Here is an 11,758-nt window from a genome sequence, read left to right as displayed (position 1 = left end):
CCTGCGCCGCGGCCACGGGCGCGGCACCCCCGGCCGCAGCCGCTGCCGCCGCCGCGACCCCGCCGGCAGCGGCGGCGTCTTGAGCGCCAGCTCCGCCGCCACCGCGTCCACGTACGACTGCAGCGCCCAGAGCGTGGCGCGATCCAGCGAGTCGATGTCCAGCTCATACTCCTCATCGTCGGCGGGGGCGGGGCGGCTGGGCCCCTCCGCGATGATGCCCAGCACGCGCTCCAGGCGCTCGCCCGGAAGCGTGCCCAGCGCGTGCGACAGGCGCCGCTTCTCCTCGAAGGCATGTCGCGGTGGGGGCCGGGCGCAGGCGCGGGGCCGGGGCCGCCGTCGGGCGCACGCCCTGCGCCCTCCGCCTTGCGCGCCAGCGCCGCCAGCTCCTCGCTGGCCGCGCGCAGCGCGTCCGGCAGCGCCGAGGCCTCGGCCTCCAGCGCCGCGCTCTCCAGCGCGCAGCGCCGGGCCTCGGCCTCCGCCGCCGCCTCCAGGCCGCGCGTGGCCCAGGCCTTCTCGAACTTCTCCGACGCCTGGTCGCCGATGTTGCGCACAAAGTTGCCGGGCGGGTTGAATTGGCGGCAGTTGGCAAAGATCAGCCGCACGTCGTCCCGGAACTCCAGCAGGCTGCTGTACCGCCGGTGGTCCAGCTTTGCTGTCATGGTGAGGGCACGTCGCGGGGAACAGGGATGAGTGAACGCCGCGAGCGGGTATCTGCGGGGCAAGGTGAGCCCCGGGTGCCAGCCATGCCCCACCCCAAGCACCCCTCTCCCAAAGTCCCACGGCTCGTCACCTCTCCCCGCTCCCCCCATGACTCGTCACCCCTCCCCACTCCCCCCATGACTGAAATCCCCCAGCTCACTCTTCACCGTGCCCAGGTCCATGGGGTTTTTGATGACCGCGTAGTACCCCGGCGCGTAGTTTGCGTCCACGGGCTGCCCAAAGTACTGCTTGGTGCGCCCCGACCCATTGAGCGCGGCCAGGATCTTGGCGCACTGCGCCCACAGCGCATCGCCGCGCCGGCGCTGCTCGTCCAGTAGCGTCGCGCGCCGCGCCTCCAGAGACTGGCCCGGGTGCGGCGTGGCCGGGCCGCCCCCGCTCGTCCGCGCTTTCTTCGCGATAGCCTGGATCTTGCGCAGCACCTGCACGGCGGGGGGTGACGAGGTGAGGGGTGGGTGGGTGTACAGCCAGTGAGGGAGGGAGACGCAACACGGGGCATGGGAGGCAAGGGGGAGGAGGGGTGCTCCCTCCAACCCCCTGGCAACCTCGGCACCGTCGCACAGCAGACTTCCTGGCCCAGGCCACCCACGGCAACTGCCGAGGCTGGACAGGCTACTGGGGCCCATCATGTGCGGACATCCCCAGGTGTATACTGGCAGATGACGAAGGATCAGCGTGCCATCCTTCCACCCTCCAGGAACACAACAGTCACCCAGATGCCCCCACCTCTGCCTTCTGGGAGCGAATGAGGCTGAGATCCTCCCGCAGCTGGCGCTTCCTCGTCTGTCCATCGGGGTTGGTAGCTGCTGCCATCATGTTCTGCGCTCGAAGGGAAGGGTGGAGGATTCCTCAGCTCATCCTCGAGTTGAACTGGTGTAGGCACGGGGGGTCCGTTGAGGGGCCACGGAACCTCTCCCACCCACACCTCGAGGAGCGCGACTGCTTCTCAAACTCCCGCGATGTTCACCTCTGTCTATATGTTTCCAGGGCAGCAGGGGTAGTGCGTTGGAGCAGCTGGCGCAGCTCCGCGCACGGATTGGGCAGCTGACGGCGTGTCTTGGGAAGGAGGGACAGCCTAGCTTGTACAACGCCTGTCGGCTGTCATCCTTTTGCCGCTGTCTCGGGAAGGCCGCTCCAGCGGAGGACGAGCATGGGGGCCCGGACACCCTGAGCAGAATTCGCTCCATGCTTTCTATCGATCCCAATTTTTTGGCGGGATTTGAGGACTCCATGCCCGGATGCACGCCCATGCATGAACGTCACACCTCGGCTTCGCAAGCTGCGTCCTGGACGAGCTAATGAGACGGCCATTTGCCTCATGAGACGAGGCATGGCTGTCGTTGTGATCCGGATGCTTTCTTTGTAGTATCGATCTGGCGGAACGCTGGCAGGGGCCTCTCACATCGAAAGAGCAAGTGTGATGCCTTCTCCCATGCGCAGTCTGAACTGCGGCGCATCGTCCACACACAGAATTTTGATTGCTCCAGCTTCTTTTGCGCATGCTGGTGAGCTGCCATTCGCAGCGCTGAGGCATGTATATGGTGTTGCATCCGCCCCTATCATACCAACATGCCTGCATTCACCTCCACCCAGGGCGCCCATCGAGGACTCCTCTTCGCCCCACCTCCAGTCTCATCAAGCCTCCCTTCAATGTCGTCATCACGGGAGGCACCAAGGGCGTGGGCAAGGCGCTGGCATCCGAGTTCCTGGCGGCCGGCGACAGCGTGGCCCTGTGTGCGCGATCGGGTGAGTAGAGAAAGGGGGGTGCATCCCGCATTGGGATTTTTCAAGAGCCCCAAGGCTGCTGCAACTCCATCTTGTACTACACGCCCCGACATGTAGCGGAGGCTGTGGACGCCACCGTGGAGGAGCTGCGATCAAAAGGGAGGGTAGTCGGGCGCGCCTGTGATGTAGCACGGGCGGCTGATGTGGAAGCCTTCACCTCCTTTGCACAACAGGGTGATATGCGGTTGGGAGCGCGCGTGGGCATGCCTTGGCGAGGGCTGTCGGCTTTGCATCGCCTGCAGAGCATGCTCGTGTTGCGCCAGGGGCCTGGCGATTGCTTCCCAAGCGCAATGGCGTGCCTTCCAATCCTCTTGTGCCCCCACCTCGCCTGCAGAGCTGGGGCGAGTGGACATGTGGATCAACAATGCTGGGACCAACGCCTACCGCTTTGGTGCGCTGGAAGACCAACCGCCTGAGGACCTGGAGGCCATCCTGACGACAAATGTGCTGGGGGCCATGCTTGGCTGCAGAGCGGTAAGGATTAAGGGGGGCGGGATTGGCAGGGGGGGTGGAAGGGCAATACGGAATCGAGGGTGACCAAGATTATGATCAGGAATTGGACAGGACCCATACTGCGTACACGATCAGGCAGAGGATGCAAGCTTGCATACCATTGTTGCAGGGCGTGGAAGTCCTTGTGTGCACCCTCGCCGTGCCTTTGGGGGTTTTCACTTGGAGTTCCCCACCAATCGTGAACATTGTTATGCCGCAGGCCATGTCTGTGATGGCAGGGCAACCAAGCGGAGGGCACATCTTCCTTGTGGACGGTGCAGGTGGGGATGAGAAAGGAAGGATGGGGTAAGCGGTTTGAGTGGGTTTCCAGCATCATGTGTGACGCTGACGGGACACAGAATTACCGGCGGCGATTCACACTGCTCTCAGGGTGCATTGTATCTGGAGACCGCATAAGCATGCATCTTTGCTGGCAGGAGCATGTGCTCTCTGACTTTGATATGTTTAATTAGAGGATGAGGTCTCAACATTGCACACCTCTTCACTCGGCGCCCACCAAAAGTCCGTTTGCCAGCCAGAACTCGTCACCGTTTCCGAGTCCAACATCATACTCCCCACAGGGGCGGATGGGGGCGCCACCCCTCGCTTTGCAGCCTATGGCGCCTCGAAGCGTGCCCTGAGCCAGCTGGGCAAGAGCCTGAATGCGGAGCTGCGAGGGTCCCCTCGCCGGGGACGAATCACGGTGCACACAATGAGCCCCGGTATGGTCACCACCGAGCTGCTCATGGCGGGGGCTGACACCCGCGTCGCGCGCTTCTTCATAAACGTCCTGGCTGAGACGCCAGAGACGGTGGCGGCCAACCTGGTGCCTCGCCTGCGCCAGGTGGTGGAGGGGTCCAGGGGAGTCCTTGGATCTAGGCCCCAATACATCCGGTGAGATCGTGGTGTTTTCGTTGATTAGGGTGAGAGGGTCCACTGTCTGTTGGGAAAGGGGGAGGTGGGAGTGGGGGCGCGCACAATGAAGGAGATGGACGGGGTAGGGGCCTTGCCGAGTCAGCAGATTTTGGACAGCTAGGCCTGATTCATGTTTGGTGTTGGGCTCAGCATTTTTCCGGCCTGAGATTTAGGCTGCGATAACGTCAGATGTTGATGCGGGGAAGGTTCATGTCCATGTCACCAACTTGCCATATGCGGTCCCTCTTACCAGGTATCTGACCAAGCCCAAGGCGTATGGTCAGATTCTGATGCGACTCCTGGCCAAGCAAAGGAAGAACAAGTTTGTGGAGGAGGAGTGACAGTCGGGATGCACCATGGTGTTGTGGGGCACCCTCTTTAGGCCCTCCCACCCTTTCAACCAGCATCCATGCCCTGGGCCGTACCTGCGCCGCCTGGAGCAGCGCCTGAACTGCAAGCCCCCCACCGAGTTCGGGGTCTTTGGTTGTAACATGCCTATTGTAGGTCAGATGCATCAGACCACATTGTGGGGTGTACCCTATCCTAACAACATATGGTGATGAGAAAGGGACTGCCCTCTTCCCAGGCTCCCTTTGGGTGAGCCAGGAGCCTCTCCCAGCCAGGCTGAACATCATCCTACCTCCGAGTGGTTATTAAGAGTAAAGACTTCGTGGTGCGAATGAAAGATCAACAGAGTCATAGTGACGAGTCAGCTGCATGAATGGTAATTACACTATCCAGAGCCGGTGTACAGGCTCTCCTTCTTCTGGAGGGAACGAACCTACGGAAGGTGAGGAGGAAGGGAAATGAAGCGGCCATCACCACCATTTACTCGCCCAAGCCACAAAGCAACAAGCTCATGGAGATTGCCGCCAGTGGTATCTGGAACTGAGAAATCCACCCCTGCAGCTCAGGTACACCCGTCTCGTCGCCTACCCCCTCACCCACCTTTGCCAAAGAGAGGATCGCAAACATGCCAGCCACCCCGGCACCTCCAAACGCAGCCTGAGCGAGCAGCTGCCGCGTGGCTGCCGAGCCCACCTGCACCAGCGCGCTGGCCAGCAGGGCGTACAGCGTGGCGGTTTGCATTCTCTGCAGGGTGGGAAGGTGGAAATCAGGGGACGAGGGCCAGGGTGAGCTGGAGCTGAGGCCCACTTGCCTATCCTGAATCACCTTCCTTCCCAAGTAACAAACAGCCTCGGCTCCGCCAACTCACCGCGACCCTGTCTAGAGCACGCTCGGCCTCCAGGGCCCGGACCCTGAGCTTGAGCTCCCCCCTCTCCAGCCGTTGCAGCAGGTCGGCGCTGTCTTGCACCAGGTTGGGGGCACGGAACAAGTTGACCACGGCGCGGTTCTGCAGGGCCAGGCGCCCCCTGAAGTCCTGGCTGGCCTTGGCCAGCAGCGGCCGACCCTCCAGCAACAGGTCCCGTGCGTAGGGGGCTGAAGGATGGGGGGGGGGGGGGGGGGGGGGCGTCAGGGGCGGCCGCCTGGGATTGGTACGCCCATGCAGGGGGGTGCCACAAGTGTAAAAAGCAGGCATGCATGAGTCTACCAGGCCGCCCTCCATCCCACCCCACTTCCCCTCACCTGCTATCTTGGAGATGTCAAAGCCAGGGGCTAGAGTCTTCCCGATGCCATCCAGGACAGTAAAGGAGCGGACCTGTACAGGCACAGTGTATGCCATGGGGGGAGGGACGAGGGTTGAGCTGAAGCGCAGCAGAGCCAGCAAAGTGACGAGTGTCGGTATTGAAACCCATGCAGCGAGACAGTGGGCAGAGAGGGCCCAGTGCCAGCCTAGACAGGGGTGCCAGCTTCTAAGGGTTAAATCCAGGCACCAATCAGCCACACACCACAAAAGTGAAGGTGGCGGGGAAGCGGAAGGGCTTGTCTGCCGCTGCGAGCAGGAGGTCCTCCCCTGCAAGATTTAGGGGCCACGGCAGGGTTCACCACTCACAAAATGCAACCGAGCTGCGCTGCCAGTCCAAAGATATGTCAGATCCCGGGATCGCACACGAGGCATGCACAGCTTCCGGGATGGCAAGAAGGCAGGTTCATTGCAACACGACAACGAGTACCGCTGCACAGTGCTTCAAATCCCGCGCCCCCAAGTCGACCCATCACCCACCAATGGAAGAGAGGATCTCCTTCCTTTTCATCCGCTTCTCCTCCTTGGTCCGGCGCTGTGGCTCCTGTGAGGCCAAGAGTAGGCGATGGAGTTGGACTCGCAGGAGAATGAGCTGAGTGTGGGCCCCTCCTCAACCCTTCCCAACCCTGCAGGGAGCTTCCGTCTGGACAAATCCTAAGGATGCCATGTGCAGCAGCTCTTCATCGCTCGCACCCCGCACATTCCCCCCTCACCTTCTGGTTGGTCAGGCGGTCGCTGAAGGAGCGCAGGAAGAAGTCTGCCGTCCTCCGCACCGCAGTCCTGCGCACAGGGATGGGGTGAGGAAGGCCCGGTGAGTGTGTGTTTTGAGCCTACTCTGCTCTTCATTCAACGCTGTGAGCAAGTGGCAGGGACGCGCAGCACCACAGTCTGCCTCGGAGCAGGTCCTTGTGGGAATGCATGGGCCTGTCCCTGACAGCCCCGGTGGCAACTTACATGTCGCCCGTTGGCACAAGAACCCCCATGGCCGTCAGGGCAGTGAGACAGCGGTCCGCATCCTTCTCATACACGCCGTAGAACAGCTCCAGCAGGCCACCCCTGGGGGGTGAGCCAGGGTATGCTTGTATGTGTGGGAGGGGGTTGCTGCCTCGGGAACAGGGCATAAAATCATCAGAGGATGATGTGGGCAACATCATGCTGGTCCGTCTCCCCCCCCCCTTCCGAGAATTCCTCCACAACCCCATCCGAAGCTCAAAGCGCTGCCCCCCCAAAACCCCCCACACTCACCTGACGTCCCCCGGGATGGACCCCATCATGCCAAAGTCATAGTAGATGAGCCGGCCCTGGCCGTCCACCGCGATGTTGCCCGGGTGGGGGTCGGCATGGAAGAAGCCGTGGCGCAGGATCTGCTGCAGGTACGCCTCCACCGCCCGCGTGGCCAGCAGCTGGCGGTCCAGGCCCAGCCGGTCCAGCTCCACCGTGTTGTTGATCTTCACACCTGGCGCGTACTCCATCGTCAGCACCCGCTCCGTGGTCAGGTCCCACTTGATGCGGGGCACCTGGATTGGAGGCAAGTAGTGGTGGCAACGGGGCCGCAGAGCATGAAAACGCCAAGAACTTGCGCTGGTAATCATCCATGCCGGTGACCTTGGTCACGAGAGGGGTGTTGCAGAGCAGCGATGTCGCCACTCCACCCCTTTGAGAGGACATTTCACCTTGCCAAGAAAAAACACACGCACGCACCCACCTTGACCCAGTCAACACCGGCAAAGTTGGCGCGGAACAGGTCGGCGCTGGCGCCCTCCTTGGTGTAGTCAATCTCCTCATACAGGATGCGCGAACACTCGTCATAGATGGCCACCCAGTCCCTGGCCGCGCCGTCGGTCTTGGGGTCCAGCTGTGTGGGTGGTCGGATGGTGGTGGGGTGAAGGACGGAAGATTGGACAGGGCACCCAAGGTCGCCAGCCCCCAGAAGTAAAGCCATCATTGCAGATTGGCCGATGTGCGCATCCTTACACGCACAGCCCCCCTCCTCCAATTAAACGAAATACCCCCCAGAACATAACTCAGCCACAGCCTCACCCTCTGCAGCCACTGTGCCAGCACACGGATGTTCTTCAGGTCGATGTCGAAGAGGCGCTTGAGGCCCGGACGCTGGATCTTGACCACCACTGGCTCGCCGCCCGCCAGCGTGGCGTAGTGCACCTGGCCCAGGCTGGCGGCGGCCAGCGGGGTGCGGCTGAAGCTGGCATAGGCCGCGCCGACGGGCCGCCCCAGCTCCTCCTCCAGCATGGTCACCGCGGTGGCGGAGTCGAAGGCCGGGACATTGTCCTGCAGCTTCTCCAGCTCCTGCACGAACTCGCGGCTCAGCACGTCGCCGCGCGTGCTGAACTGCTGCCCGATCTTGATGAAGGTGGGGCCCAGCCGCACCAGCCCCTCCCGCACCCAGCACGCCTGGCGAGAGCGGTGTTTTTTTGGGGGGGGGTTGTATGGGTGCAAACAAAAAGGGGTTGGAAGTGAGGGTGGTTAAAAGATAGCAGAGAGTGCTGCGGGGGAGTCCATCTATATCTTCGGCGCTGTCTTGCTCACAGGATCTTCCGAGCCATGCATGGAGCACACCATCCCCGGCCTCAGAACTGCGTCAAGGCTCAGACGCCTGCCCCAGGTTCTCACCAGCTCCGTCTTCTTGGCGGAGACGGCTTCCGGGGTCATGCCCGTCCTGCGATAGGCCAACTTCTTCCCGCTCCACCACAGCCGCACCGCAAAGGAGATCGCGAAGCTCCAGATGTCCCACGTGCGCTGGGGGAGGAAGGCGTGGAAGGGGGTGAGGGGGTGATTGACAATGCTGTTGTACAGGCGCCACCACAGCTCAGCACGAGACAGCAGGGCGGCATAGGAGCGGGATAAATTAGGGACGAAGCACATGGAGCAACAATTGAGACCAGGCTGGTCCTCTCACTCTCAACCCAGGCCCCTCCTTACTGCACATGCATTTACAATGAAGATCGTCCCCCCCCCACCCCACCCACCTGGATCGTGGAGTAGGACTGCAGCCTACTCCACTTGCCCCCAGGACTGGAGTAAGGGTTGGCAGCAGGCTCCGAGGCGGGGGCCCCTGTCGTCGCCTGGGGTCGCGCTGCTGTGGAGCTGTCAATGATCGTGGGGTCAGCAAGCGCCTTGGGGTCCATGGAGCTGAGCGTTTCCACGGCACACAGCTCCAGCTGGCCCGCATCACAGGAGGAAAGGACGTCGTGGTCTACTTTGGGGGTGGACTGCTGCATGTCAGTCTCCTTGGCAAGGGAAGGGGTGGTTGGTGCCCCCGCCACGGGGGCATTGCCCTCCCGCTCGCTGCCATTGGAGGACCTCTGCTCCTCGAATGGGGTCCGGGACAGGAGGCGCGGTCCAGCCCCGCTGGACAGGTCCACCTTTCCGTTGGTGTGTTTACCATTGCTCAAGGATGTGGGTGCAGGCAGGAGAGTGTGGTGGCCATTTTTTCTGTACAGTCTTCCCCCAGATGGAAGGCTCCCCCTTCCCCTCTGCACATGGGGAAGGAAAGTCAACTGGCATCCCCTTCAGCCCATGCCTGGCGCTAGCACACGGCAATGAGCAAGTCAAACACACAGACGAAACCGTAATGCCTTCGAGTCTCATGCATGCGCCTCGCCGGTCACATCTTGGACTCACAAGGGTTTGGCGAGGTGCTGGGCAGCCCTGCCTGTGCCCGGCCAAGCATGTACTGGAAAGCATCATATCTCCGGAGCCGAAGCCGTCGATATATGATCCGGGAATTTTGTGGCCTCAGAAATTCATAGGACCCTGGGAGACGTCCTGTTGATCGTGCTCAGCATGCGTTGCGATCGAAGGAGCTTATCCTACGCATGGATTCGCGCCCCCCTCTCCGAATCCCGCCAAAGATGTGCCGACGACCCGACAAACTCGCAGGACAGCATCGCGAGCTCGAAACACTTTAGGAAGATTGGACATTCTTTGGACCCATCCTCCTGTCCAGTATAGCTGAGCTTAGGCTGTCGCTTGATTCTCGGCGCTGGGCAGGGCCCCTAGCTTTATTCAAGTTATCACGTATGCCAATCCTAGCCAGCGAACGGTGACCTTCTCCCATATTCCTATCGGGAATAGCTGTATATTTGGGGAAGACCGCCCTATCCGCAAACACGAGGGGATCTGGCGAGAATGGACTTGAAAAATCCAAGTCAGTACTGATTTTGTGAAGGGCCTCAGTCCCCATCACCCAGTGTAAAGCTGCACCAATCAGGGTAGCCCAGGGCTGACAAAATGAGAACAGCACACCCAACAGAAGGCTTTCATCTTGCTGAGCCGCTCAAAGCTTGATGATCAGGCTGGCTGCAAGACCTTCACTCGACTTTCGTCATGCAATGGATTTGCACATGAGCCCATGGGCGTCCCTCTGGCCACACCGGATGTCCTCCAATGGAATGAACTCGATTGATAGCACTGGGTATGGCCCCACATTGCTGAGGATCTGCAGTTGCAAAAGCCTGGGCCATTCGTGTTTTCGTGGCGCTGCTGTAGGACTGAAGGCTCACCACTAGGTCCTGGGACGTCAAGATTACTCCAGAAAAGGGCCACTAAGCAAGCGACTCCTGATGTCGAGGGATCTTTCCACATCGTCAGCATCGGAGGACACCCTCATCTTGGTTGTGCGCCAGTGTTGACTGGAGCTCTAGCCACACTTTGGGCAGGGTGCCAAATTGAGCCTGAAATCACGCGCATCCTTCATGACTGTTTGAAGGGGTGTACCATGAATGGTGATTCTGTGGTTTGCCAGGAACGCACTCAGTCATGCACCAAGAAACTCAAGTCTGCACCCATCACCGGGCCTGGATGCTGTCAAGTTGAGTCAGCTGGTGGTCCACCTGAAGTGACCATTGAATCCTGTACAGGTTGAAGCATGCTAGGTGGTGATTGCTGTCTCCCCGATGTGAGGAAGGCATGTTCGATTGATGTCGAGCCCTTGGCAGGATATGTATAAAGAGGCGGCCACAGAAGATCCAACTGTCAACCAGGGATAGCGCACCTGAGTCAATCAGCTTGCCAAACTGGGCAGCCACTGCTGCCTTCACTGCACTCCAGGATGACGGCGTGTACCAGCCTGCAGCCTCGCACAGGCTCTGTTGTATGTATGGGTGTGTGATGAGATCATTACTCAGTGATCTGAAGCCGCTCGCAAGGATCAGTGTGGTGAATAATATATAAGCAGGTACTGTGTGGCTACCGACAAAGTCGCACAAGGCCTCCTGCCCCCGGAAGGAGGGCGCCCCCCCTCTCCAGATCTCCCGCCTCGGCATGCACATCCTCAGCACCCCTCCCACGCACCTCGCTGAAGTTGCTGGCGTCGTTCAGCAGCGCCTGCACCTCTCCGTCATCGATCTCCCCGACCTGGAACAGGGTGGTGCGCTGGCTCGGCAGCGCCTGGAACGAGTGCAGCTGAGCCCATGTCGCGGGCGGTGGGGGAGTGATCAGGGGGAGGGGCCGTGGCTCCTGCCCAGCGTTGCCTGCCCCAGCAGGCCCGGCAGGGGCCTCCTCGGCGGCCTGAGCCTTCTGGACCGCCTTGACTTCCACGAGACGCTGCCACCATGCCTCTGGCAGCTCATACGCCAGGGTCTGGAGGCGCCGGGCCTCCGGGTGGGCCCGGGGGTCGTAGGCTCGCCTCACCCAGGCACCCTTCCAGGGGCCTGGGCGGTGGGGATGGGTGCATGCTTGGTACTCATTCGTGCACGTGATCCAGGAAGGGGCCCGAAGGCATCGAGGGCCAAGGAGATGCGGGCCTACATGCAGCATTGGCGCCTGGTCACATCCTGAGGCTGATGCCCAATCTGGTTGGCAATGCGCGGGGCGGCCCAAGCTCCCCAGCCTCACCGCTTCTGAACTTGTAGCAGAGGTGCGGCAGGAGTGCAGCAGCGTCGCTCGCGGGCAGGGGCGCGATCTGTGTATCGAAATGGTGATGGACGGCGTCAGGATCCTGTCGAGAGGAATTAGGATTGCTGAGAGCTGGCAGGTGCTCCCCCACCCGCTGCCCTCAGGGCATCCGACCTCGGGGCATCCCTTGGCCCCTGGTTACTTTTTCCATCAGGCTCGCGGGGGTCCAGACGGGCTTGGCGTCCAGGAGGAGCGACAGCTGGGCGAGAGCGGGCCGCAGGGCCTCCGGCACTGCACAGAGAAAGGAGGAAGTTGGGGGGGGGGGGGGGGGGGGGGGGGGGGGGCCCC

General features: G+C 61.5%; 4 protein-coding genes across 4 annotated transcripts in view; 1 reads left to right on the top strand and 3 right to left on the bottom strand.

Annotated features, from left to right (window-relative positions):
* F751_6090 (putative pleiotropic drug resistance protein 2) overlaps positions 1-1,533 on the bottom strand; it is a gene marked incomplete at both ends in the record, with an annotated part of 3,344 nt that extends 1,811 nt beyond the window's left edge. The window contains 4 exons of the mRNA XM_011402184.1: positions 116-282; positions 552-652; positions 860-1,139; positions 1,444-1,533. Coding sequence (XP_011400486.1) covers positions 116-282; positions 552-652; positions 860-1,139; positions 1,444-1,533 — 638 coding nt within the window. The remainder of the gene's footprint in view (positions 1-115; positions 283-551; positions 653-859; positions 1,140-1,443) is intronic.
* A 143-nt stretch (positions 1,534-1,676) lies between these two features.
* On the top strand, positions 1,677-4,250 carry F751_6089 (Chlorophyll(ide) b reductase NOL, chloroplastic; the record flags this gene model as incomplete). Its single annotated transcript, XM_011402183.1, has 5 exons — positions 1,677-1,717; positions 2,348-2,463; positions 2,837-2,976; positions 3,530-3,888; positions 4,163-4,250. The coding sequence occupies 5 exons, from the start codon at positions 1,677-1,679 to the stop codon at positions 4,248-4,250; spliced, it is 744 nt and encodes a 247-aa protein (XP_011400485.1).
* Positions 4,251-4,642: 392 nt separating this feature from the next.
* F751_6088 (Uncharacterized protein) lies at positions 4,643-8,793 on the bottom strand (the record flags this gene model as incomplete). The annotated part of the gene is made up of 13 exons (XM_011402182.1): positions 4,643-4,690; positions 4,858-5,001; positions 5,126-5,349; positions 5,497-5,569; positions 5,760-5,824; positions 6,035-6,098; positions 6,268-6,334; positions 6,509-6,610; positions 6,800-7,071; positions 7,260-7,409; positions 7,595-7,966; positions 8,186-8,311; positions 8,542-8,793. 13 exons carry the CDS (start codon positions 8,791-8,793, stop codon positions 4,643-4,645), a joined length of 1,959 nt encoding a protein of 652 aa, XP_011400484.1.
* A 1,598-nt stretch (positions 8,794-10,391) lies between these two features.
* Positions 10,392-11,758, bottom strand: part of F751_6087 (General transcription factor 3C polypeptide 5) — a gene marked incomplete at both ends in the record, with an annotated part of 3,303 nt that continues 1,936 nt past the window's right edge. The window contains 5 exons of the mRNA XM_011402181.1: positions 10,392-10,426; positions 10,569-10,662; positions 10,868-11,226; positions 11,411-11,477; positions 11,613-11,701. Of these exons, the coding sequence (XP_011400483.1) occupies positions 10,392-10,426; positions 10,569-10,662; positions 10,868-11,226; positions 11,411-11,477; positions 11,613-11,701 (644 nt within the window). The remainder of the gene's footprint in view (positions 10,427-10,568; positions 10,663-10,867; positions 11,227-11,410; positions 11,478-11,612; positions 11,702-11,758) is intronic.

The sequence above is a fragment of the Auxenochlorella protothecoides genome (assembly GCF_000733215.1).
Source record: "Auxenochlorella protothecoides strain 0710 unplaced genomic scaffold scaffold81, whole genome shotgun sequence".
Classification (NCBI taxonomy): Eukaryota; Viridiplantae; Chlorophyta; class Trebouxiophyceae; order Chlorellales; family Chlorellaceae; genus Auxenochlorella; species Auxenochlorella protothecoides.
The sequence above is the reverse complement of the archived record's forward strand: the minus strand, read 5'-3'. Positions and strand labels throughout refer to the sequence as shown.